The sequence below is a fragment of the Trichoderma evansii genome (genome assembly GCF_050947405.1).
Source record: "Trichoderma evansii strain SZMC 28006 chromosome Unknown GGI43scaffold_10, whole genome shotgun sequence".
Classification (NCBI taxonomy): Eukaryota; Fungi; Ascomycota; class Sordariomycetes; order Hypocreales; family Hypocreaceae; genus Trichoderma; species Trichoderma evansii.
Genome location: NW_028145196.1, coordinates 755,991 through 781,283, shown reverse-complemented (window position 1 = coordinate 781,283; position 25,293 = coordinate 755,991). Strand labels below are relative to the sequence as shown.

The following is a 25,293-nucleotide window of genomic DNA, read 5'->3' as shown; positions in this document are numbered from 1 at the left end:
GTGATTTCAAATATATTGGGCGTTCGACCGGAGCACGGCCGAGCACGTATTTTATAGTATTTGTATCTACAGAGACCAAGCAGTTATATATATCGCAGTAGCCAGCAGCATATCAAGGAAACCAGATCAAATCCCTTATTTAATAATATTAGCATCAGTATCTTTACCACTTATCTTGACATTTCTCACCATGAGTTCCTCGCTATACAAAATTTGTTTCATCAGACGCCGTCCTGATCTCACAGAGGAACAATTTTATGACTACTGGAGAAATGTCCACGCTCCCAAGATTGCGTACTGGTCCAAGAAGCATGGCTTGATCGGATACACGCAGGTGAATATAGATTTTCTTTGAACATTATCCTTTATGGTTCTAACAATTAAATTAACTCCATTGTGTGACTTAGATCCACACATCCAGCGCTCTACGCCAACCTTTGACAGCAACGCCACTTCCTCTCGCCGTCATGGACTTTGATGGCGCTGTGATATGGGAAATCCCAAGCTTGGAGCACTTTTTAAGCGCTTTTAGCGACCCATACTACTTGAACGTTATTGCTCCAGATGAAGATAATTTTCTCGATAAGAGCAAAGAAGTAGCAACAGTTACTTTGGGCCACTTTCATAACATTGTTGCCGGTGGTGAACCTCTTATTGACTACAGCGAGGCAGCTGAGTTGTCGGAAGCAAAATAAATGGTTGCTTTGTCAGAAATGTTGCATGAGTAGTGTACTGTGCCGATAATAGGTGGATCAATTTATTTTCGGGTAGTATATAGTTGGGAAAAGAGGTTAGGACATTTTAGAGTGCTTGAAAGCTATCCTGATCTTACCAACTCATAAAAGCAAGAAAATAAACGAGATAACATATAAAATTGTCCAAATGAGTATAATAAATACCGGAAACTATTACTAAAGTCGATATCTGAAGCCCACCGTTTTCCAGTCTGTCACATCTTCATAGTCTTCAGGTCTTAGTTGAATGCCCGTGACTGTTTCCGCGACATCTTTTCCATCTAAAACATCAGAGACCTTTCCTGCAGCTACTACGCCCGCAGCTCCTGCATTTCCCACAAAGCCCTCTTCCTCCGTGCGCTTCGCATTCATCCACTGCAAATAAAACCTCAAAACAACAGCCAGAAAAATGACAAGGCAGTAGCAAATCATGATTGTCTTGAAAGCCGTCTGATAGGTTGGCGCTTCAGATGTGCGGAAGAACTGAGGGCCAGCGATATTACCAGCACAATATGCCAGGAACAGCATGGCCGTGACGGTCATCTTCTTTGTTACACCACGATAATTGGACTGCACAAGGGCCATGGTGAGAGGCATCGCGGCAGGACCAGGGGATAGGAGGAAATATGCAAACAATTGAACGCCATGGGGTACTGAGTCGCGGCGATAGATGACAGCAGAACCAACGACGCATGGGATAAGGACAACAACGATGAGTATGCAGTTTAAAGTACGGTAGCGGCCAGCAAGCCATCCAGTGCCTGCAATGATACTTGCAGAAAGAACGGAGTAAGGAATATTGATGAGAGTAGATTGTAAAGAGGTGAAGTTGAAGGAAGCGATGATGATGTTGGAAAAGCTTTGCGTGCCGCTATTAGGCATTTGGCCAACGAGCTCAATAAGGAAGATGAGCCAAGTCTTTGGGTCGGCCAGACATTCCACCACTTGGTCCCATCTCCAGCGCGTATTTTCAGTAGTTCCTGTTCCCGCAACAATTGTGCGGTTCGCCGCAATCTCCCGTTCTTCAGGCGTGAGAAATTTGGCCTTTGAGATGCTGTCTGGGAGAAGGAAAAACATCGGGATACTCCAGAGAAATGTCAAAACTCCCAGAAGGATATACATCCATCGCCAAGGATGCACATTGTCATGGACGTGTCCAAGCCCAAAGGCGATCAGACTGGAAATGATACCACCGATAGAGTTGCCGGCAAACCAAATGCCTACTCGCGTTGGCATCTCATCTCGAGTGTACCATGTTGACGTCAGAAACATAAAGGCTGGGGTGATGGTCGCCTCTGCCATGCCTAACAGGAATCTCACGGCCATGAGACCCCCAAAGTTGGTACATGCTGCTGTCAGCGCCACGACAGCGCCCCATGCAAGAGTGTTGAAAGTGAGATACTTTGCAGTGGGTAGGCGGGCGATAAGCAGGGTGGTTGGGTATTCCCATATGAGATAACCAAAGTAGAATATACTGCTAACCCAGCTGTATTGCTGTCCTACAAGATGCTATACATAAGTGAGTTAACGAGGTCTTGTTTGCACGGTTGTTGCCATTGGGGGGTTGTGTTCTGTTTCTTACGGTATCTTCACGCAAGCCAAACACAGCAGCGCTCGACAAAATAACCTTGTCCATGAAGTTGAGCATGTAAGTAACAAACAATAGAGGGATAATAACTCGGTCAATCTTTTTCACCACTCGATGCGCAAGCGTCACATCGGGGCCCGTCTCAATAGGAGACGATTCTGGTGCTGAAGAAGTCATGTCGCTGTCAGTAATGCGACGCAGCAGCGGCTCAGTCTCATTGGATGCACAATCATATTGGCGATTCATCGAACACAGGCGCAGAATAAGTATATATGTGTCACACCAGCTCAACCGATCTAACGGATTGTCTCTGTTATCACAGCGCGGTTTCCCCTCACGCTTATCTTGTATTGTGATAGGTATGGAATGCAAAGAATTTGTTACCCGAGATCGGCCAATCGCTAAAACCACATGTGCAGGGTTATATCCGGCTAAAAGCCTAAGTGCATTCAATTGACCAACTAGTTCATAGCGGTCTACAGTACAAGAAGGAACTGATAGAAGATGAAGACGTAGAATTCGTAGAAAACATGAAACTTGAGTAAATAAAATTTCAGACGGTTGTAACAATCAGGTATATTAGAAGTTTATGACCCTTGGACTCGGTTGCGAAGTCCCTTTTTGCTACGGGCCGAGAGTTTGATTCAGGAAGCTCCGCAAATCCGTCTAGAAAGGATTCATGTGGATGAGATAGCTAGGGCTAATCGCATACGAAAAGAAAATAATAAATAAAATGCTGTAGACTAATCGAAAATCCTGGCCGCTTGCATTGCATTCTTTGTAGGGGATGGTTCTAATCAATGGTTTTACAGTAGCTTGGTCATATCGTACCTACAACAGTGGCCCCTTTCACAAGACTGAGCTTCAGATTTACAGTCAAGGAAACTATATGCGGTTGGGATTCAGGAAATACCCTGGTTAACGGAATCTCCCCGAGGAGCATAAAAATAAGTCTATCGCCGCTTTATAGAATCCTGGAAACAAATACGAGTAATCATTTACGGAAGTTTATTTAGCAGGCTAGGTAGAACGGATTATTCTCCGCCGCCGGAAAATAATAATCAAAGCAATTTATTTCGTTTTTTTATAAATAGTTTGGCACTGATAATACAGCAAGGGTAAATAGAAATGTTAGAGCCTGTAATATACCTTGTTGGTTTCATAAGGTTGAATAAATGAATCTATTCGTCCTAAGAAGGAGCAGAAAAGTTAATATCAAATGCTAAAACATCCTAGATCACGATAGGAGCGCTATCTTGAATAACATATAGAGCATTGAACCTGTGCTACTATATTTTGATCCGACTTTAATCTCTTTCTGTGCCTTGGGTATATTTGCTTCGTCTTGATTTGGTGTGACGTACAATCATCTCCATGTATTAATAGCGGACATTATTCAAGCTTTAGATGCGTCGTGATTGCACAACTTTCATTATCATCTTGAAACATCTATCTCTATATTATATGTACTGTTTTTATAGCGAATCCCGTAATACACCTTTTGTATACTAATGTGAAACCTGACATATGAAACCCTTCCGGTTACAACGTTACTACGATCAATTTTGTGAACAAGTACGGATATCTCTTTCTACTTCTTACTTGCAATAGCAGCAGCGGCGAGCACAGCAGAACCGCAAACTACTGAAGTAATCCCAAAGATTTGGGCATAGAGAAAATTTCCTTTATCAAGGTCAATCAGGGCACCAGCAATAGGTGGGCCAGTAAGACAGGCAAAGCTGATGATTGTAAAGATCATTCCTACCCGGACGCCCATCTTCTGGGGATCTTTGGTCAGACTACCTACGCTGCCGACAAAGAGACTCTGCACAGCATTTGCAAAGAAGCCGTAGACAATAATCCAGGCAAGAAAGCCATTGTAAGAAGTGACATACTTCCACAAATAGAGCAACACGCCGGCACTAAACGTGAGGGGGATGAGGACGTATAATGCGTTGCCTACAACGCGTGTGGCAAGATATGCTGGGAAGATGCGACCGGGTAAGCCGATGCCGTTGATGGCGATGATGAGATAAAATGACGGTGCCGATGGGATGTGAAGGATCTTGGAGCCAAATATCGAGATCTGCATTGGTGTTACAAGTTAGAAAAAAGAAATATCGACGGAATAAGAGAAACTTGCATAGAAGTAGGCAAAGTAGAGACCCCAGAGACTCAAGAAAATGCCGATGGCGTACAAGAGATACGGCAGCTCTTTGAAAGCCTCCCACTCAATGAAAGCACCTGACTTGCGTGGTGCTACCTTGGGTCGCACAACGATCAGAGCAATGACAGAGTTGAAGGTAAACACAAAGCCCATGACTCGCACCGCCCAAGGTTCGCCGAGTGTTGGGATGAGTTGTCGAGCAATGGAGGGAAACACCATTCCTCCGGTAGCAGCACCAGCCGCGGCAAAAGATACCGCTAGAGCTCGATTTTTTTCATAGTAAGTGCTGATCAGAGAGATCATGGGACAGAAAATGAGGCCATCGCCAAGGCCGACGCAGATGCCCTGCGAGAGGAGGATCTGCCAGTAAGCAGTAGCAGACGCGGTGGTAAAGAGACCAATGATCTGGAGGCTGCAGCCAACAGCCAGAGTTGTGCGCAGATAGCCGGCATCAAGGACTCGTCCTGAAAAAGTTCCGACAAAATAGATGAGAAAGATTTGGAGACTCCCAATCCACGAAATATCTGATTGTGAACGACCGAGAGTGGAAATGTAATAGGATTGGAACAAACCCCATGAGCCAATGTAGCCAAAGGTATCAAAAATCATCAAGTGACCAGCTAAAATTTGAAGATAGCCAGTCCATGGCGAAAGGGTTGTAGGCGACGAAGGCGAGGATAAGGATTCAGAGGCTGATTCAGAATTTGGTATAGCTTCAGACTTCTTGTCATCGACAGATTCCATCATTTCTCTTCTTCTTGCCGTTGGTATGCCTCCCTATTCCTACTTTGCTGCTCCAGAGAGAGCTGGAAGGTTAAGAGTCTCGTGGTCTTCAACAAGAAACCTCCTGATACGAATCGAATCGATGACCAAAAGATTTCTCCACGTCTTACATGCAAGGCGATGTCAAAATAAGGCGGAGAGCGTGGGGTATCAGAGATCCACCTACATTAATTTTAGCTATTAAAGCGGAAGGTACATGTGAAAATACCCAGCAACTGCCTAGTGAGGGAAAAAAAACTTTTCAAATATTCAGGGAGTATCGACTTGGCTCGGGGACTTCTTACGGAAGCTTTCTGAGTAGCAAGCTAGCCCTAAAGATCTGCGGGTGCGGTAAGCCCTATTATTGATCGGGCTTTATGTACATGTAGAGAAAAGTTTGCGATTAGCTCATGATTGGCGGCTTATATCCGACGCAGCGCACATGCCACACGCTTACCTCAAATGACTCTTCTTGGAAGAACAGATCAGGCTAAAGCGACCGTCAACAGTGCATGAGCAGGGTGACTGAATAAGGACCTTGCTTCGGTCCTTCTGTAGTGTAAATACTTGCTCAGTAACTATATACTTGATAACATTGATAATACATGATAAAGCAAGTATCAAGAATAAGGCTAATAGTTTTACCGCAAGTTCGATAACAAACCACTTGAGTCATGAGAAACAACTGATAATTCTAGATGTCTTATAGAAGATAACTTTATATAAGAATAAACGTATATATTCAATGTTATACATACAAATGTTGAGTTATTTGATTGTCTTATATTACAAATAGCTGAAAACATAGAGCTGTTGATTGTATCATTTGAGTTTGCCTGGAATTTTATCGAAAAACTTAATAATTTAATGATGTAATAGAATAGCAGTAAAAAGTCAAGAGATTTAAATTTGAATCTGATTTATTACAGCTTCCAAGCACTACACCCATGGAAATTTGTAGGTCTGTGTAACTGTGTCAGCACGGGCAAATAGGTATGCAGTTATGTAAGAGAATGTTACGCTAGCTATTTAGGTTCCTTTCCGATCAAGGCGGATATCTTGTTACAGATTTGGCTGAGTGATATACGCTTAGTATAGCACACTCTAGTCTGTTGCTTATGACGATTCAGCTCTGTGGCGGATCTTAACTAGTCTCGGAGTGCAGTATACCTACATGTAATTACAAGGCTGTAGGAGCTGGATCAATGGCACGTGTGCCTTAGCAAGGTGCCATAGCGCGCGAATATTGTAACAGCAGCTGAAGATATTCCAGTGGATACCATAGAGAAGTACCCAGGATATACCTGGTGAAGAACCATAAGGAAGGTAGTATGAACTGAGGAAACGGCATTTCCCTGCTGGCCACATGCAGTTTTGCATCATCAATCTAGATCTCCTAGTACCTGTACCCTATCTCTTTAATCCCCTGTTAGTAGCTTGCTAGTACTTGGTGGGCACGGCGCCACCCGCACTAACACAGCAGCGCACCTCTATAAGCCCCCACAAGGCAGCGGGGAGATTCAGCTCTCAGGCGCTAGTCAGCGCTATAAAGAGGCGAGGCAGGTGAATCGGGGGGCTAGAACAGTGCTATGGAATGCGGTGTGCCACACTATGCGGTACATTGGTTAGCTAAACGGAAATGATCTGCCGAAATTAGCTAATGCCGCCCTGCACTTCCTTATCAAAGAAGTTGTCGCACATAAACAATTGTTATAAATCTGTGGGCCTAGACTCAAGGACAAGCAAACAAGAAACAGAGTCTTATATTACACCTTAGCTAACTATATTTAGAAATCCTGTATAATGTAACGCAAGTTGCGTACTACTTTCCTAATGTATATAGCTGTTATTGAAAGCTGCTACTCTGTTAACGGCAGTTATGGATTCGATGATTAGAATAGATTCCTATTGGTAGACAGTTTTCTCCGTTTTCATCTGATCTGCCCATAGCTCAGAACAGCAAACTTTTAACGTTGTAGTCTAGTTTGCGTTACGGTTAGTGTGCGAGGCTAAAAGCTTGTTTTGCTTGTGTAACAGGCAACAGAAGTTCCAGTCTTGAGACGGCATTATATTTGAATAGATCTTTATACTGATCTTAGCGTGGATGCTAGCTTTTGACTTAGTAACCCATCACAGTCGTAGCGCTTACAAGGTGGACGTAGCGTAACCGCTTAAAGCCGAGGGTGCTTAATACTTCGGAGAGGGATGGTAAGAGATGGAGATCAACTTCCCCATACAAGATTTAAACCCACTATTGTCAGACATATTAATATAAAACGAATTTATAATCTAAATATTATATTTTATTAATAACATATATTACTTTTAACTATTTATAAAACTATTTCTAATACATAAAGTCTTAATTTTAAATAATTTATAATATTAACATAGCCTAGTTTATTTTTTCAAACTCTAAGTATATTCTAAATCTTAACTTAAATAGTTAAAGTATTATTATTATTAATAATAATAACTTAAATTACTTGTAATAACTATTATTATTTAGAAATATTATATATCTGCCGAAGTGTACTATCACATGTAATAAACTGAGGTCATTGGAGGAGAATATCTCGTAAGGGGCAGCAAAAGTGTTGGCATGGACGAATCTTTTAGACTATTAGCCTATGTGACAAGCCCTACAATTAGCCAAGTCGACAAGCCTTACAATCTATTACGTCCTACTTCAAGCTTTTGAGCCTCAGTTTCCCCATCGAATACATAAACAGGCAGTTTCCTCGTTGAAAATATCTTTCCCCTTCGATCAACAACACACTCATCTCCTTTTACTTCTCAGGAGTTCCTTCTTCATCTTATCATATAAAACCACAACCATGTCTGTTCTTGCATCCAAGCTGATTGCTATCAACATTGTTGATTTGCAAGATGGTAGCCATGTCATCACTGATGCCCATTCTACCAACAACTTTGACCGGTTGGCCAAGCTTGAAGCCCAAGTCACCGAGCTCTCTCGGTGGAAGAGTGCCATGACTCCTATCATCTCCAACTCCATCACAGGATCAAATACTGCATCCAACTCTGGAGCTTCTTCAGATTCTGAATCAGACTCTAACCAGTCTATTGGTTCCCTCGACCCAAATTCTCTCATGGTTCGTCCTGCAGCTTCACAAAAGAAGTCTACAACCACAGTCAAGAAGAGCAATCTTCCCAAGAAGCAGGATACTGATGTCACATCACGTATCATGACTATCATTCAGGGCTACGGCCAGAATGAAGAAAACGATGAGGGCTCACCCTGGTTGGGTCGTATCAAATTCGAGCCACGTGTCCGAAAACATGTAAAAGCTAATGTACCTATTGACCTTGTTCTACCTGCTTTTCCTTGGAAGAGCGTCAACAAGGTTGAGAAAGTTCTTGGTGCTGTGCCTGATTTGGGCGAAGAGCTAGGTTTGGGCCGTCTTCAAAACCTTTGCGAAGATATCCAAGCCATCTACCCCCCTGGAGCGTATGTCACCATCACTTCAGATGGTCTTGTCTACAATGATCTCCTAGGTATTTCCAACGAAGAAGTTTACGAGTACGGTGGTGCTCTCCGACGTATGGCTGTTGAGAAGGGCTACGACCGTCTCAAGTTCATCCGTATTATGAACCTTCTGGGTCTCACCGATAGCCCACACATGACTAAGGAGGAATACTTGGCATGCGTTGATGACTCGCGAAAGATGCTTGTGGACAAGTATCTCCCTCCTGACTTTGACGCTCGCGATGCTATCCTCAATGACGCCGATATCAACTTGACTTACTGCGGCTACATTATCTTCTTGAGCAAAGATATGCGTCACAGCCCTATCACCGCTGGTGTTACTACGAAGCGAGAATATAGGACAGTTGTGAAGCGAGTTGCACACGATATGATTACTCGTGGCAAGGTACGTTACATCGCTTGGCTCTCTTTATGTCTTTACCTAACTCTTATGTAATAGACCTTTGCTGCTGTTATCGAAGACCGTCTCCCTGACTACGTTCGATTGTCCATTCACCGATCCACAGGTCTCAACAAGTTGTCCTTCCCTCTCGTCCCACAGCCCAACCACTTCTCCATGACTCCTTGGCACTGCTGCATTGCTGTTACTGCCAAGGGCCAGTTCCGCACCGCCCACGCCATCGAACTGCGTGAGACGCACGACGTGATTGAACAAAACGGTCGGCCCTACTACTACAGAGATCGCTCCGATGTGTGGAAGTGGGATGTGCCTGTTGAATTTGAGTTCTTCTATCCCAGAGGTATCTATGTCAGGGCAAAGCCTGCTGAGGGCGAGACTGCTCCCAAGCTAGGTCCTAACGAGCTTGCCAAGATCAAAGAGCTGGGCAAGGGTTTCTCTCCTGTTATCCCTACGGGTTTTGCTTAGGCTAGTCAGATGATTAGTATTAGACGGAAAAAAGATATCAGAGCAAAAGATTATGCTCAAATAAATTAGGGACATAGGAAAATTGAAAGTAAAATTGTTAACTATTCATCCTCTACTGGCGTATCATTGTGTTCTAATATACTGACCTACAGCCCTTGAATTGCTTAATATGATAGCAACATATACAGTAGAAGAAAGATATCATCCAGGCTAGCTGAAAGAATATATTCACTCCAACAACAGAAACATCCGATATATATTTTTTGAAATTGTTGTTACCAAGCCAGTTACTGAATCGGCAGCCTTTCTGCGTAATATGAGACACCTAACCGGCCACTTGGAATTAACCAATTTACTTTCCATAAAACCTTGGTATTATAAACACTGACATGGTTTAAATAGCAAATCAGTTGATGATATACTCTTAATATGTATGGTGCTGTGTTGACTGTATCGAAATCTAAAAACCTAAATGACCGGAAAACTGATGTCCTAATTTACGCTTTCCACAATGGGTATGCTCAAAGACGCAATGCATCTCTTGACAAAGGTCGTACACAATATGTAGTATGAACCAATATAATCCTTATACACCATAATTCTAATAACTCTAATATTTTTATATCTCTTTTTGTTAGGTAGTCACGATCTCTCTCTAGCAATCACTTTTGTCATGTACGGTAAATCATTTACTTGAGTAATGCACTCATCTCGCATTCTTATTTCTCCCTATCTAGTAATACTTGCTAATTGCATTCAAATATGCCTGGCCCGACTGAGAGAGGCTTCCATCGCTGTTCGCAGGAGGCCAGACGGAGCCCAAGCCGAGGCCGTCAGTGTATGCATACGCAAAAACATGCTCATTAGCCTCAAATAAATCAACAATATCGCTGATAAACTGGTTGATTTGGTTCTGATCCGAGCATGGCGTAAAACTATTCTGGTCAAAAACGCACGCAAACTCTGTCACCCAAAGCGGCTTCTGATAGGTGTTCCAGTAGTAGTCGATATCGGCCTGCACGCCCGCCATGTCCGGCTTGAAGATATGAATGGATGTGAAGTCCCAACTCTTGGTAAGTTGCTGCTGGTTGAATTGCTTGAGCCAATCCTCGTCCTTCTGCTTACACATGGCCGGGCTGCCAAGCACAGCACCTTTCTGGCCCATAGGAGCTATCAGACTGTTCCACAAGCTGACGCCTGTGTTAACGTCGATGTCTGCAGAGACATCAGCTCCGCCACAATCAGGCTCATTGAAGCCCATGACATAGGCGGGCGTGGAGTTGAGATGCTCAAATTGTTGCAACCTCTGAGCGTCTTGAGGTCCATTGTTGCCGCCACCCCAAAGCATAGAGACGGGAACCAAGCCTACGCCTTTGGGGCTTGAAGGGGCCGGTGTCCAGTCATGCCACCAACTCAAGTGATCTTTCCAAAACTGGAGAGCGGTGTCGCCTGCAGATCCGGCTTTTCTACCGTTAGGGGACAATGGATGCTGCTGGGCCATGGCCGAAGCCAATGCACCCAATACGAGACAGTAACTTTTCAGGGCCATTCTGTTGATATTTTTTTAAGAGAATGATAATTGTATTCTGGCCCAGAAGACACTGAGATGGGATGCAATTTAATAGTTGGCGTACTTATACGTTGTTTCGAGTGCCGAGCGTTGTGGCGCGTAAGCTGACAGCACAACTACCAGTTATGCTTAATGCTATAGGCAACAGGCTCTGTATTCGGCAGCTGCGTACGATCTTAGGGGCAAAAGTTATTTTGGTTAGCTGTTTAGTAATGCTGAATACGAAGCAATTGCATTCGTATTTACTAATGAAATAGTAAACAAGATCAAGACTTTAGGAAATGACGTGTGAGTATCCCCTATGTGCGAGATTCATCTCAAAAAAGTGATGTTACGCCCTTCGTACTCCAGATGGAAGACAGTTCCGAGTTTACTAAGATTAAAACAAGATCAATTTACCGAGATTCCGCGCAGATTGATACCTTGTATGAAACATATCGGAGCCGTCGGCTCTATAGCTGTGGAAAACGGTTCCACATTAATATATCTGACATCCAGAAGATAATAAGGACGGGGGAAGTGGAGAGTTGAGCTGTTGTATAAAGTCCGGCCGTTGTCCATATATAGGAGGTAAACCCGCTGTAAATCCACTTATCCTTCTATTGGAACATCTGTCACACGCCGCTGAAAATTTGTTTCGGTACACAGCGCCGCCATAATACAGTAGTAAACTAAAGTTAAAACATCAAGCATAAGCGTAAGTGAGCTAGAAAGGCAGTGATCGGCACGTATCTAAGGGGCAGTGGCCCGAAGTTCATTTCAACTTGGACGTTACCATAAAGAGAAGCTTCTTTTCAAGATCGGCGGTCGGTCCGAATGGCATGCTTGTCTCTACGAGTTACTAAATGGGCAAGTGGCTATACATTATGATACTACAACTTCACGATATCAATAACGTCCTCATATATGGATATGGTTTTCACTAAATAATGTTAAAATTAGAGTTGTTTGGTGTAGAGTATGTGTGTGGCCAAGGCTCTCAAGAACAGTACTTTGTAAGGTGAAACTTTGGCAATTAATGCATCTTGCCTCACAGCGCTCGGATCTTTCCAGCTGTTAACGCACGCAAAAGCCGATGGATATTTCAGATGGACTAGAACATGTTTGAAGAAGATTGTCGGTAAATGATCGACACGCCCAGAAATGGCGATCCTGAGTGTTGCTCGTCGTCTGTTCAGTTCATGAGTATATAGAGCATAGAAATTTCCCCAGATAATTACAGCTCTTCAGGCCATCTGCCACTCCTTCCGAGTGCTTCATAATAGGGTCGTACATTATCAAGATGTTGTCTGCATTTGCCTTTTCGCTTCTTGTGGCTTCGGCCAGCGCCTGGACTCCTCAGTCCAATGCAAAGGGTTAGTAAAAGCTCAACCGGAGCCATAATCACTGCTCGTCTGTTGGATAATAACTTACGATTGATACAGTCTATGGCCGAGACACCGAAAACGTTATGAGATGGCTCCCCGGGAGCGACAAGTTCCGCGGTGTCAACCTTGGCTCGCAATTCATCATCGAACCATGGATGGCTTCCGATGAGTTCACAGGCATGGGCTGTGGTGGGCTTAACGACGAATGGTCTTGTGTCCAAAGTCTCGGCCAGGATGCTGCTGATGCCGCTTTCAAGAAGCACTGGGACAGCTGGATCACTCAAGACGACATCACCCAGATCAAGAGCCTGGGCCTCAACACAGTCCGTATTCCAGTTGGTTTCTGGATTCGTGAAGACCTTGTTCAAGAGGGTGAATTCTTCCCTCGAGGTGGTATTGAGTACCTGGACCGTCTAGTTGGATGGTGCAATGATGCAGGTATCTATGTCATCATGGACCTTCACGGCGGCCCTGGAGCGCAGTACCCTAACCAGCAATACACTGGCCATGTAAGAGAAGCAGTCTATTGCTTTCAATCTCCAAGCACTTGACTAATAGTACATCAATAGGGAGTTTCACAACCGGGATTCTACAACGAGGCAAACTATGAGCGAGCAGCCGACTTCCTGGAGTGGATGACGGAGCGCATTCATACCAATGCTACCTATGGATCTGTCGGTATGCTGGAAGCCATCAATGAGCCTGTCCACTCTAGTGATTTCCCCAGCCAAGCTGCTGATATGGTTAATACCTACTATCCTCTTGCCTGGAACCGCATCCGTGACACTGAAAGCAAGCTGGGTGTCTCTGACGATAAGCGCCTTCATATCCAGTTCATGGTTTGTTTACCCTTCTCAAAACTCTTTGATCAATAAGAGAGACTAACATATTGACAACAATAGGCCTCAGCCTGGGGCTCTGGAGACCCAACCAGCGCTCTGCCCAGCACCGATTTCGCCGCCTTTGACGACCACCGCTACCTCAAATGGGATACCAGCATCACCGCCACCAAAGATGGTTACCTCAACGCCGCCTGCAGCGATAAGCGTGCTGACAACGTCATTGTCGGTGAATGGTCCATCTCTGTCGCCGACGATGTTCAGGACAACGACGAACTCGGCATCAAGGGCCGCTCCGACCAAGCCGACTGGTACCAGAAGTTCTGGGCCGCTCAAGTACAGGCTTTTGAGAAGTCGGCCGGCTGGGTCTTTTGGACTTGGAAGTGCAACTGGATCGCTGGGTACGATGACTGGAGGTGGTGCTACCAGTCTGCTGTCGCGGCGGGTGCGATTCCCAAGGACGCGGGCAGCGCGGCTAGCATTAGCCCTTGCTAAGCGGTTATTGAGTTCATGTACATATATTATAAGCTTTGTGAGCAATTATGGCTTCACTTTTATACAAAGAGCTTCTGGCACGTAGATATAATGGATATAATCACGAATATGAGAGGTATCACGAATTTGACTCTATATGGGCACATTTGAAGAAACAAAAGTTTCAGGTCATTTGAACGTAGCTAGTCTACATATTTACCAAATCTTAATTAAACAACCAAGTGCCTAAATAGCGACTCGATTTCCAAATAACAATGGCGTCTGTAGGTAATATTCCGGTCTCCAAAGCACAATCAACTATCATTAACTATCTCCACCACAACTACATCTAATTGTTTAGTTACCCAAATCCAGAAAATTAACATTTCTCGGGTATCATTGCGCAGTAGAATTGCGAGGTCGAAGAATAATAATGTGGTGCCATTCGGTGCAATGTCTGCATTTATCGGCATTGCCTTTTTCGACCACCCTGATGCATCCGCATAGGCAATTGCAGACGTGCATGTTGATGTCGTGTGGATGGATAGTAATTTAATAGCAACGTATGCCAAAATGATTGGGATTAGATTAAGAGTTGGAAGTATTTTAAGAGCGAACTTTTTGTCGTGGTTGCAGTTTCTGAAAGGTAGATGGATTGCTTCGCCTTTTGGATCTTGTAGTTGGCGTCCACACACATATATATAATCACAGCCTATTTGTGAATCAATTTGAAAACGTCATTTTTCTCGTTCTTGTTCACATATTTGAGGTTACACTTGTTTTAGGCGAATACAAAATTCTCAAATACAAGCGACAAAACACAAAGGCTAGAGCTTGAAACAGTACAACACAACATATTTAGGAGACCGCGTGCATCCTACTTAACTCTAATCAGTGAAGAGTCTTTGTGAACCAGTGCCATATTTCATCAAGATGATCAAGGGCATCCTGCCGAAGACATAAACCAATGTGTAGCGTAAACTTAGTGTTGTGCGCAATCTGTGTTGCATTATATTAAAAGGCTAGATTCCCAGCATCGTATTGGCGATTCACCCACCGCAACGTCTCATAATCATAACATTATTTTGCCTTCTCCCCAACGCGTACAATATTTTCAGTGCCCAAAACAGCATACCAGAAAACATTCCGCTGGGCTTTGGCTTCGACATCACGCTTCGCTTCGTCGTCTTGTTGAGATCCCTGGAGATCATTAAGGAACCGTCCGACGAAGGTGCCCACAAAAGGTTTGCGGTACAATTTATACAGCATTTCAGACTCCACACTCCTTTGGCCGGGAGGTTCGGTTGTTGCAAAAAAACGCAGCGCAAGGGCCAGAGGGAAAAGGCCCGATGCGCCTTGCATCGCACCAGCAACAGGTTCGTACAAGAGATGTACCATGTGGGCGATTTTGCGAGCGTAGATTCCTGGATTTTCCATCTTTATCTGAGGAGGATTGTAGTATGGCCCGGGGGACTTTTCGGATGACTGCCCCGGTGAGGTAGCTGGGGTCGACGCTGTACCTGCAGTCGAGGCTGGAGAACCTCCGCTCATAGATGGGATACTATCAGCTCCAGGGCTCGCAGCTGCGCCTGCGGCTAAATGTTGCAAGGTCATCCCAAGGGTGCTGTATAACATCAGACGAGCACCCCAATAACAACCCGATATATACACAAGCCCAAACTCCGTGTCATCTTTTGGTGTGGGTAGAGGAGAGCCAGTAAATGTATAGTCGAACTGACGGAGAATTGGCCCGGCTTCCTCTTCCCAGATATCCAAGCTTGATGCAATGTGCTGACAGTTCAGCATTACAACCTGGCGTAGTTCGTCGAAACGATCGGGATCCTGACAGGCGCGAAGTTCATCGTAGGCGATCAGCATGAATGGGATATCTTCTAGGATATCGATTAGCTTGTCTTTGGTCGACTTCGGTATATCACGCCACGGAACGGATCGCCACTCGGGTGTGTTAAGCGGAGATTTGGCCCGTCTTCCAATTGACAACATGACCTACTTCATAGTTAGCTTGGTTGGATCAGTAGAAAAGCGGGCTGGGCTTGTACAATAAGAATTCGACCATCAACATATAGCTGATGTGCTTGTCCAGATGCAAAAGATTCAGGGCCTCTGGCCAAAAAGAGAGCCAGTTGGCCCTCTATGTGAGCGCGCCAGTCGGGCGCCTTTCCAAAAAATAGCTAGTAGACAATGTGATCAGTTCCAAAGGTCTTGTTGATTTGCCAAACTCAACCGTCCATACCTCGTAAAACTGTAATATTCTGGCGGCAACGATAATACCATCGTTCTTGGACCGCTTGGGGTCGCTCAATCCCCTGACCATTTCGAGGATAGCTTTATTGTAGGCTTCAAAGCCCTGGAGAGTCATTTGACTAGATTGTTTGAATCGCTTCTTCCTCTCCTCAACGCCCATAAAGCCAACGCTCATTGCTAGCGAGGCATATCGAATAGCCGGCTCTTTGTCGTAATATGCTTTGACTGCCGACACCCATCCGTTTGTCAATACGTCGGAAGCCCTGGCTGATAGTAGATGGCCGTAGGGAAGTGCTGTGGAGATGAGCGTGCTGAAGTAGAGTTCTTCTCGAGCCGATCGAGTAAGCGAATCGTGGAGAGTGATGTTGGTGTTGGTGTTGTGTGCTCCTTTGGTTGTGTAAATGACACTCCAAGGTCGCTGTTGAATTGTCGAGGTTGACGAGCTTTTCCCTCGAGTCGGTAGCGGCATAGCCTTGCCGGTATCATCTCCATCTGGCGTGGTATTGACCCAAACAAGATCTCGTCCATAGCCTCCGCATTGTAGGCCAGACCTTATACATTGGTGACACGACGGGACATTTTTATCGCACTGGGAAACAAGACGCAGTTAGCAACGCAAGTCTGGCAAGGCCATACACAAGGCTGGAGATAAATATGTAAGCCGAGCGGAACCTCCTAAAGATACCACAGATGGACTATAACTGCGTATCGTAGTAGTATTCGAGAATTCCTATTGTTGGGGGTGAATCAAAAGTGCTGGGGCCAGCGGTCTTGAACTTACGCCCTTCTTTCGCCGCCGGCAAGTGACGCAACCCTTGGATCTTCCAGGAACGCCCACCATCTTTATCGCCTTCCCCTACTCTCAAGCCCCAGAAGCTCAGTCTGTGTTGGTAGTTTACGGCCAAGGTTCAGTAGCTGCGGGCGACCTTTGAGTACGCGGTCGCCGCAGGGTGACTGTTGACTGGTATGGATATGTCTGCCGCCGCAGTGTCTCGGCTACCCGCTGGTCGTTGTTTAGGAATTACTGGGCCCAGCGATAGCTGTGACAAGAACCTGAATGAGTTTTAAGCGACAGCAACAGAACAGCTGCGCTTTGCTTGTGCTCCGGTATAATATAGGCTTACGTAGGGAGTCAGTCCCCTGTCCGGCTGCAACCTCATGGAGCACCTTGCTGACTGTGCGTTTTTTCGGCGCTGGGGATATAAACAAGTTTCAAATTAGCGAATCCGAGCTGTCAAGTTTATCGAGCAGTCATTATTTATTCGGATGGCGATCTTCCCGAGATACTCGTATATCTCATGCGACTCCTCCCCCGCCAAGCCAGCCCCTCACCAGGCTTCGCCTCTCTCGATCGCCGGAGATCAAAAAAGATCGATGATCTCGGACAAACTCCAAGTCTTTTTCTCCTCCTGTGGGTTTTTCGGGATGGGATCGAGTCGCTTACTGTGGGCTAGGCTATTCAACTAGTGTAAGTGAGTCCTGGATTTCGACACGTCGCAAGCGCTGCAGATCTAAGAGAGATTTCTGCCTCCATGTTCTCTGCGACAATCCTGTTGGAGATGGTCCAGATACATATAAGTCAAGCTCCTGTGGACCCCAAGCTTTGAACTACGACCGGGCAGGGTGTGCTAGCAAGGCATACACGAGTAAGCCTTAAAAAAGCCATACGGCAAACCTCTCAGGCTTTCGGCTTCTGGACCCCGGCGCAACCCACACCGGAATGTGTCAGTCTCCAGATTGGGGGCCAATCATCGGCTTGTGCCATATCGTCCTCTGGGACTCTGCCGCCGAAGCAGGCTTGAACTCCTCCTTCTGCAGCATTATTATAGGCCTACAACACGGCTATTTTAAGGACTCCGAGAATACGCCCTCGACTTGTGCTAGTGTCTGTGGTAGTGGTGCTAGTATGCCAAGGAGTAGAACTGCTAGTACTATCACTACCGTTGATGCATTAGTGGACTCCGTCTCTGCAAGCCACATAACGCAAACAATTAGTATTAACAACGCGGGGGAATGCCACGCGCTGCGGCACTCTGCGGCAGTGAACAGGCTGTGCCGTGTGACGCGAATTCTCGGTGTACAAAGTCAAAAGTTGTCGCCCATGTCAAGCCATAAACTGATTCGCAGGGCTTTTGAATTTCAAAAGATGTCATATCATCCTCATCTTTAGGAGCACGTACTAGTACATGGCTACCGCAAGGGAGGAGAATCTCCTAGCTAGTTGTACACGCACTATGCGACGGTTTGCTAGTTCGACCGGAGCTTGTCCAGTAGGGCAAAGTTCCCTGGCTGGCTTATTAGCCAGTCGAGAGGGGTCGACCGAAGGATCTTAGACAAACCACTCACGGCCTGGCAGCGGATTTACACGGCGCCACATAGAGTCTTGGGTTGACCACATATTCACCCTCATCCGTAGTAGTGAGGAGTTTGCGATGGCCAGGATAGCTCAGTCAGCGGCGCCCGCGGTTCGCCAATGTGGCTCACAGTTTCGGGGCATTTTTTTCTCTATTTGATAGCCAAGACCGGACCAGCGAGATGGCATCTTATGAGCTAGCCGGGACCTGGACCTGGTGGTTTACAAGCAACACCGATCGCAAAAAGGGGCTGCGTAGCGCCGAAATAGCATATTAAACGTACGATTCTTGACTCAAATAGTTGCAGTGGTCAAAGAGCTTCTGCTATTTTACCGAGAGGCTAGCAAAAACGTCCTGCAGGTGGACGAAACGGGCTGCACACCTTTCCAATCTCGATAACCCCGTGCAGAAGCCGCCGTTTTAGCCTCTGAGATTTAAATGACGGATATCTAGTCAGCCTATCGAAGCCGAGTCAGTGGCGTTATAAGCGATCCACATCACAGTAATCGACTTCAACCAAGCGATAGCAAGTCGCTTGGCATAGAGCGCCTATTTGATAGCGTTTGTCCTTTAGCGAAGAGCCTCAAAAGAGCCTCAAAAATGAGTAATCGAAAGGGAAAGGGGAAGGGGACGAACATGAAGAAGTGTATGTATTATATAAGAGCCTGTCTCGTCTTACAACCGTACAAAGCGCAAATATGATCATCTTTGAAGGTGGTCTATATGAACATACTATGAGAGATTATTCTAGTAAGATACTTGTAAGATTAATAAATCTCTCAACAAAAACCACCCCATGCTGCTCCGTATAAGTGATGCTAACTTGACAGCATTAGTGCGAGATAGTTGCTGTCAACTATTTAGTAATATCGTGCTAGCAATACTCTAGGAATATTGCTCCATATTGCTCCGCGGTCAGAGCGTCGAAAAATAAATAGAGCCGATATTGACATCTGCTACACCGTAAGAGGGATAGCATTTAGCCTTTACTGTGTCAATTTGCAAAATAAGGCGGAGTTAGGCGATATCCTAGAAACTCTCTTTCATTCCAACGATCTCAGAAGTGAGAAGTTAAATCACCATCTTACAAGATGCAGATCGCAAGTACTGGGTAAGCATCGGGGGGCTAGACCTCTGATCTCCTATCATCGGAGTACCGGGTACCCATACCTTGGCTCCGCCTCTATGGAACCTTAAGTAGCTGGTTCAAGCTAGCGACAGGCATCAAGGTACCGCATGCTCAGTGACTGCACCGTTCTAGAAGCTGGGCTAGCCGCACGCTAGACCAGCCCGGCGTAATACTTTTTCCGCTATCAAGATCGCCCGAAACTTCAGAGGCGAAGTTACGCATTTTGGCCACACAGGCCGCTTCACCAGACCAAGTCTCGCACGCCTTTGCTCTTAGCATTGCCTTTGTCGCAGAAAATCGTCGCATCCGCCGCCGAAATGTCTTGGAGGAATCAAGGAATCACAGGCTCGAACAATATCCCGCTCGGGAAGGCGCGGAATTTCGGCCCCGACGAAGATGGCATCATCGAAGAACGCGATCTCAAGCGTGGCCGCGACCCTGAACCTCGCAGCGAGGCCGACGGCCCTCGTCGTCGAAAGAAGCGCAATCGATGGGGCGACGCGTCTGAGAACAAGGCCGCCGGCCTTATGGGGCTGCCGACAGCCATTCTCTCATCCATGACGAGCGAGCAGCTTGAGGCCTATACTCTGCATCTTCGTATTGAGGAAATCAGCCAGAAGCTTCGCATCGACGACGTCGTCCCCGCAGATGGTGATCGGTATGTCTTGAGCATCTTCACTTCCCACATCGATGATACGAGAGCGTTTTGGAATATTCTTATGCTGACATGATATATTACAGATCCCCATCACCACCTCCCCAGTACGACAACCATGGTCGACGTATCAACACTCGAGAATACCGCTACCGTAAGCGTCTTGAGGACGAACGCCACAAGTTGGTTGAAAAGGCCATGAAAACTATTCCCAACTACCACCCGCCCCAGGACTACCGCAGGCCTACAAAAACCCAGGAGAAAGTCTACGTGCCTGTTAACGACTATCCGGAGATTAACTTCAGTATGATTGCTAACCCTTTAACCCTAACCACTAACCCCCCTTGTCTTTCCTTCAACTTGAAGTATAATCAGACTCTCGTTACTATGCCGACATGCGGTGTTTTAAGAGACTCTGGTTTCTTCCGTCGATTGATTGTGCCTATCTAATTCTAAAGTCTCCGATTCTGTTTCTTTTCAAGCTCAGTTACTAACACATAGCTCTCTCCCAAAGTTGGTTTACTCATTGGACCCCGTGGTAACACACTAAAGAAAATGGAGAATGACTCTGGTGCCAAGATTGCTATTCGTGGCAAGGGCTCCGTAAAGGAGGGCAAAGGTCGCTCTGATGCAGCTCACTCCAGTAACCAGGAGGAAGATCTCCACTGTTTGATCATGGCAGATACCGAAGAAAAAGTCAACAAGGCGAAGCAGCTCATCCACAACGTTATTGAAACTGTACGTCTCTTCCCCACCCCTATCCCCTGTATCAATGTCGATGCATCCAATACTTACTAACTTCTTCCTCAAGGCGGCTTCGATCCCCGAAGGCCAAAACGAGCTCAAGCGTAACCAGCTTCGAGAGCTTGCGGCGCTCAACGGAACCCTTCGAGACGATGAGAACCAGGCTTGTCAAAACTGTGGTAAGATTGGACATCGTAAATACGACTGCCCTGAGCGACAAAACTTTACGGCAAGCATCATCTGCCGAGTTTGTGGTAATGCCGGCCATATGGCCAGGGATTGTCCAGACCGCCAGCGCGGCGCCAATTGGCGTAATGACGCGGGCGGTCGCCCTGCAGGTAGGATCGGGGGTGGCGATGCCGTCGACCGTGAAATGGAGGTACGTTTGACCATTCTTCACTGCTCTCTTATAGGTTGATACTGACAAACAATTGCAGCAACTCATGCAAGAACTTGGTGGCGGCTCAGGAGCTGCCCCTGCGCAAATCGAAGCCGGCCCAAGTAGCAACAACTACAACGGGAACAGCGAAGCGAAGCCGTGGCAGAGAGGACCAACTGGTGGACCTGCACCCTGGAGATCCCGCAACCAGGATTCTAACGAAGGAGGCAGTGGAGGAGGACCGGCACCTTGGGCTCGTGACCGCAATCGCGGCCATGATCACAGCAACGGCAACGGCCATAGCAACAGCCATGGTGGCGACAATAACTACTATGGACACAACAACTATGAATCGTCTTCCTCAGGAGGAGCCGCCCCTTGGCATCAGCAGCCTCAACAGGGAGCTTCGCACCACCAAGCTCCTGGAATGGGTGGGTATCCCAACTATGCTGCGTACGGCGCGTACGGCGCAGCACCTGGTATGGGCGCGCCTCCGGGTCTCCCTCAAGTCGGTGGTGCTGGCCTCTCAGCTCCTCCAGGTCTAGGCCCCTTGAATGCCCTCATCCAGCAGTATGCAGGATCTGCTCCTCCTCCGCCGCCGCCCTCAGGAGATGCTCCTCCTCCTCCTCCAAGCGATCAACCCCCTCCGCCTCCTCCCCCTGGCGCGTAATAATTTGCAGCGTATTACTTGGGCCAGTCGCCGATGCTCAATTATTTTCAACAGATTGTAGTAGGGCATTAAGGTAATACCAGACCTTGACTGACAGATATTCGACGGATTGTTCAATCCCGCTTCTCAAAATAAGACAGAAAGAGAGAGAGGTACTTACTTGGTCCGAAGCTTAGGATTTTCATACAACGGCTTCTCCAGACTGTATGGCTTCGTAGTAGGCCTTGTTTATGTTTTGTCCGTTGAGGAAGCAGACTAATCGCACAGGCTCATGCATTTCCAATTCTTAAAATTTGCTTAATAAATGTACTAAGTGTAGCTATACGGAATAATGTCCTATTTCTTAGAATTAACGCGATTTGATAAACGTTGCCAAGTATCCATCAATACGTGGGTGACCCAGGCGCAAAATGATGGTCAAATCTGTCCCGAGTAGATGTAATGCAGACTTGAAAACTCGTCTTGACAACTGAAAGCACAAGTTTGGCTATATCTGCCGCTCAGTTGCCTGCCCGGCCTACTTGACACGATGTATCAACGCTGGGCCCAGACTGTCAAAGAGGCGGCATAACGAACGGATGTTCGCCTTGAGCTTTCCATGGCAACACGCTGTCAAGACAACACCATGTTACATGCGCCAGTAGCAGCCCAGCGAATTGTGCCTGCCGTGCCATACCAGTTAGAGTAAACAAGGCTGAATATCAGCTAAGCTTGGACTGCTATTGTCTTCAAACATCTCAGTATCATAACATATGGACACAAGTTTACACCGTTTTAGTGCTTGAATTTTTTATCGTCGAAAGATACAAATGGATCATCGGCAGTCTTATGGACAACCCAGTCAGCACACTCCTCAACATCCCACCACAAACATAGGAGACAGGCCGCAGCAGCTTCCACAGGCAGCCCCGTTACCACGACCTTCTTATGCTCCGGCAAATGGGGCGATTCGTGGTCGAGGTATCACGGGAAGGGGGCTACCCAGCATGTGCTTTGCATGCTTCAGACAGCTTCCTACACAAGACCTTGTGCTATGTTACTGTTACCACAACTACTGCCACGAATGTGTGGCTTCAATGATAGAAGCTGCACTTGGATGCGACGACTTGTACCCGGTCCGATGCTGCAAGACAATGATTCCCCTTGAGTGGGAGACGCTCAGGACCCCACGAGAAATAATAGACAAATATGAGAGGAGAAAGGTGGATATCGAAGCACGAGGGACAGTCTACTGCCACCGAAAAAACTGCAGAGCGCCCATTCACCCACAATTTATCATGTATGATGAAGCGTTATGCACACAGTGCCAGGCCAGTACTTGTGCTTTCTATGGGACGGCTGTTCATGCTGGTCTTGCTTGTGGTGAAAGGGAAAGACAAGAGCTAGAGAGACTGCGCGATCTAGCAGCAACACATGGCTGGGGGAAATGCTCTTTTTGCGGGAGCTATATCCAGCTCAGTACGGGCCTCAATCACTTGAGTAAGTCTTCCTATGAGGTACACTCTCTGCTCGGGGCAAAAGAAGAAGGAGAATAGCCTTTGCTAACTGGAACGAATCAGTGTGTGCGTGCGGCGCCGAGACTTGCTTTTCATGCGGCAAAACGTGGCAGACCTGCGTCTGCATCCAGCCCGATCACAACGCGGTTACAGATGAGCTTGGTCAAGGAATGCAGGCAGTAGTCGACAGCGGTCGACTTGATCACATAATAAACAGTCCGCGCCGACATTTGGAGAGACCAATGGTGGTCAAATATGAAAATTATTTGACTGTGCGAATGCAGCGCCACCTTGACGAGGTAAGGCGCCTACACACGGGTATCAGAGCAGTTACCGGCTCTGGAGGCCTCGGACCAGGGCTTTGCAAACATGAGCGGTGGGTTCTTCACCAGACAGCCTGGGCTGCCTGCGATTTTTGCGGAACTCTGCCAAATGACCTTATGCCAACTGGCTTTATGCAGGGCTGTATCTATTGTTTGATTCAAGTGTGCCGATACTGCAGAGTCGATATAGATCAGAGGAATGGGCAGCAAGCTGGTTGATTTGTTGGTATTAGATGGGAGGCAGTGGTTGTGTTTGTGAAGAGAGGGGAAGAAGAGTGTGGTTCTCTGGCCTTTGGCAAATCTATATGGGTTGAGCTTTGCTTGATACCGGCTGGGGTTTATACCGAGATGCAGTATTCATGTTGACTATGAGACTTGGAGCCTTCTTCTAAGTTTGTTTCTCTGAAACTTGTTTATACAAAGATGATGATTAGGACACCATAATTCTCCTTGGCTGAATGAGTGACAATGAGTGAACTTGGTGATGATTCTTTCGTTCATTATTCGATTATCAAGATTGAAAAGGGGGACACAGCTGAACCCTCTACTTGATAAAGTTACGTACTACATTCGGTTGTTCTGGAGGCCTCAAGCACTACAAGATGAAATGGGAAATTAAATCATATCCGTCAAGGAGTCACAGCCCGTGCCTCTTCTTTGTCCAATCAATATACCGCCGATCACATACGTTGCACATAGACTTTGCTGGCGTGCATGAGGTAACAAGCGTAGTGGATTCAGAAGTAGGATTGAGTTTGCCATTCCTTAGAGCCAACTACTAATTGCACAGCCATCTTGACTTGTTCAAAGAAAGATATGTACCAATTGAGAGAACAAAAGGATTGTTGTTTCTGCGCCTTCGGTCGGATTCCGATATACCTACTGCTACGAAGTACTTGCTTGGCTGGGACTGGTTCGACGTCTGGGTACGCTGGGTGCTTTCTGGTTGGCCAGCAAGTGGGAACAAGGGTTGGACTATTTTGCTGGGCCTTTGGCTCGGCAACCTCGGCAGGACGCACGCAAGGCCGCCTAACGGTAAACCCGCTTGAAGCATCGTGAACGGATTTTAAAGCCGTATTCGATATCGGCAATAGCAAAAAGTCTCAATGGCGGATCTTGGGAGTTCGGGAGAGAGACACGGAGAAGAAGCAAAGTGCCTAGACCGTAGCCTTTGAATCACGGCACGCAAGCAAGCGCCGCAATGGTCTTTTGTTCGGCTGGCGCCACGGTCCCGGCCATTCCGCGGTGAGTCTGGAAAGCTATCGACGCAGAACCAATGGACCCCGAGTTTTGGCGATTCAGGTGAACACTGGAAGGAAGAGACAGAGCTAGCGACGGTGGAACAGGCGGCAGTCGGCGGAAGGATAATCGGTATGTACTACGTCTGTATATGGATGTATGTGC

The 25,293-nt window shown here is 46.5% G+C and overlaps 8 protein-coding genes across 8 annotated transcripts; 4 read left to right on the top strand and 4 right to left on the bottom strand.

Annotated features, from left to right (window-relative positions):
- Positions 1 to 175: 175 nt before the first annotated feature.
- On the top strand, positions 176 to 803 carry GGI43DRAFT_50663 (EthD domain-containing protein). Its single transcript, XM_083209924.1, has 2 exons — positions 176 to 334; positions 408 to 803. The coding sequence occupies exons 1-2, from the start codon at positions 191 to 193 to the stop codon at positions 693 to 695; spliced, it is 432 nt and encodes a 143-aa protein (XP_083060585.1). The 5' UTR covers positions 176 to 190; the 3' UTR covers positions 696 to 803.
- Positions 315 to 2,677, bottom strand: GGI43DRAFT_405533 (major facilitator superfamily domain-containing protein). The gene is made up of 3 exons (XM_083206033.1): positions 2,317 to 2,677; positions 408 to 2,243; positions 315 to 334 (listed from the first exon to the last, which is right to left on the bottom strand). Exons 1-2 carry the CDS (start codon positions 2,566 to 2,568, stop codon positions 912 to 914), a joined length of 1,584 nt encoding a protein of 527 aa, XP_083060584.1. The 5' UTR covers positions 2,569 to 2,677; the 3' UTR covers positions 315 to 334; positions 408 to 911.
- A 1,040-nt stretch (positions 2,678 to 3,717) lies between these two features.
- GGI43DRAFT_405531 (major facilitator superfamily domain-containing protein) lies at positions 3,718 to 5,968 on the bottom strand. The gene is made up of 3 exons (XM_083206032.1): positions 5,709 to 5,968; positions 4,466 to 5,624; positions 3,718 to 4,408 (listed from the first exon to the last, which is right to left on the bottom strand). Exons 2-3 carry the CDS (start codon positions 5,234 to 5,236, stop codon positions 3,914 to 3,916), a joined length of 1,266 nt encoding a protein of 421 aa, XP_083060583.1. The 5' UTR covers positions 5,237 to 5,624; positions 5,709 to 5,968; the 3' UTR covers positions 3,718 to 3,913.
- A 1,934-nt stretch (positions 5,969 to 7,902) lies between these two features.
- Positions 7,903 to 9,732, top strand: GGI43DRAFT_405527 (isocyanide synthase family protein). Its single transcript, XM_083206031.1, has 2 exons — positions 7,903 to 9,144; positions 9,199 to 9,732. The coding sequence occupies exons 1-2, from the start codon at positions 8,089 to 8,091 to the stop codon at positions 9,622 to 9,624; spliced, it is 1,482 nt and encodes a 493-aa protein (XP_083060582.1). The 5' UTR covers positions 7,903 to 8,088; the 3' UTR covers positions 9,625 to 9,732.
- Positions 9,733 to 10,289: 557 nt separating this feature from the next.
- Positions 10,290 to 11,203, bottom strand: GGI43DRAFT_405526 (glycoside hydrolase family 128 protein). Its single transcript, XM_083206030.1, has one exon. It carries the CDS (start codon positions 11,171 to 11,173, stop codon positions 10,358 to 10,360), a length of 816 nt encoding a protein of 271 aa, XP_083060581.1. The 5' UTR covers positions 11,174 to 11,203; the 3' UTR covers positions 10,290 to 10,357.
- Positions 11,204 to 12,476: 1,273 nt separating this feature from the next.
- Positions 12,477 to 13,895, top strand: GGI43DRAFT_427531 (glycoside hydrolase family 5 protein; the record flags this gene model as incomplete). Its single annotated transcript, XM_083208817.1, has 4 exons — positions 12,477 to 12,549; positions 12,619 to 13,070; positions 13,131 to 13,400; positions 13,464 to 13,895. The coding sequence occupies 4 exons, from the start codon at positions 12,477 to 12,479 to the stop codon at positions 13,893 to 13,895; spliced, it is 1,227 nt and encodes a 408-aa protein (XP_083060580.1).
- A 755-nt stretch (positions 13,896 to 14,650) lies between these two features.
- GGI43DRAFT_50496 (Zn(II)2Cys6 transcription factor domain-containing protein) lies at positions 14,651 to 17,294 on the bottom strand. The gene is made up of 4 exons (XM_083209921.1): positions 16,921 to 17,294; positions 16,129 to 16,728; positions 15,935 to 16,066; positions 14,651 to 15,881 (listed from the first exon to the last, which is right to left on the bottom strand). Exons 1-4 carry the CDS (start codon positions 16,978 to 16,980, stop codon positions 14,955 to 14,957), a joined length of 1,719 nt encoding a protein of 572 aa, XP_083060579.1. The 5' UTR covers positions 16,981 to 17,294; the 3' UTR covers positions 14,651 to 14,954.
- A 5,181-nt stretch (positions 17,295 to 22,475) lies between these two features.
- Positions 22,476 to 24,376, top strand: GGI43DRAFT_50562 (uncharacterized protein). The gene is made up of 3 exons (XM_083209922.1): positions 22,476 to 23,549; positions 23,630 to 23,942; positions 24,028 to 24,376. Exons 1-3 carry the CDS (start codon positions 22,880 to 22,882, stop codon positions 24,044 to 24,046), a joined length of 1,002 nt encoding a protein of 333 aa, XP_083060578.1. The 5' UTR covers positions 22,476 to 22,879; the 3' UTR covers positions 24,047 to 24,376.
- Positions 24,377 to 25,293: the final 917 nt, after the last annotated feature.

Coding starts and splice junctions, on each gene's coding strand:
- GGI43DRAFT_405533 (XM_083206033.1), bottom strand. CDS start 2,568: ATGAATCGCCAATATGATTGTGCATCCAATGAGACTGAGCCGCTGCTG. Junction 2,244..2,316: donor TTGGCTTGCGTGAAGATACC/GTAAGAAACAGA, acceptor ACTTATGTATAG/CATCTTGTAGGACAGCAATA.
- GGI43DRAFT_405531 (XM_083206032.1), bottom strand. CDS start 5,236: ATGATGGAATCTGTCGATGACAAGAAGTCTGAAGCTATACCAAATTCT. Junction 4,409..4,465: donor TCTACTTTGCCTACTTCTAT/GCAAGTTTCTCT, acceptor ACACCAATGCAG/ATCTCGATATTTGGCTCCAA.
- GGI43DRAFT_405526 (XM_083206030.1), bottom strand. CDS start 11,173: ATGGCCCTGAAAAGTTACTGTCTCGTATTGGGTGCATTGGCTTCGGCC.
- GGI43DRAFT_405527 (XM_083206031.1), top strand. CDS start 8,089: ATGTCTGTTCTTGCATCCAAGCTGATTGCTATCAACATTGTTGATTTG. Junction 9,145..9,198: donor ATATGATTACTCGTGGCAAG/GTACGTTACATC, acceptor CTTATGTAATAG/ACCTTTGCTGCTGTTATCGA.
- GGI43DRAFT_50562 (XM_083209922.1), top strand. CDS start 22,880: ATGGATCATCGGCAGTCTTATGGACAACCCAGTCAGCACACTCCTCAA. Junction 23,550..23,629: donor TACGGGCCTCAATCACTTGA/GTAAGTCTTCCT, acceptor GGAACGAATCAG/TGTGTGCGTGCGGCGCCGAG.
- GGI43DRAFT_50496 (XM_083209921.1), bottom strand. CDS start 16,980: ATGGTGGGCGTTCCTGGAAGATCCAAGGGTTGCGTCACTTGCCGGCGG. Junction 16,729..16,920: donor GCCGGCGGCGAAAGAAGGGC/GTAAGTTCAAGA, acceptor CTTGTTTCCCAG/TGCGATAAAAATGTCCCGTC. Junction 15,882..15,934: donor TTGATGGTCGAATTCTTATT/GTACAAGCCCAG, acceptor ACTATGAAGTAG/GTCATGTTGTCAATTGGAAG.
- GGI43DRAFT_50663 (XM_083209924.1), top strand. CDS start 191: ATGAGTTCCTCGCTATACAAAATTTGTTTCATCAGACGCCGTCCTGAT. Junction 335..407: donor GCTTGATCGGATACACGCAG/GTGAATATAGAT, acceptor TGTGTGACTTAG/ATCCACACATCCAGCGCTCT.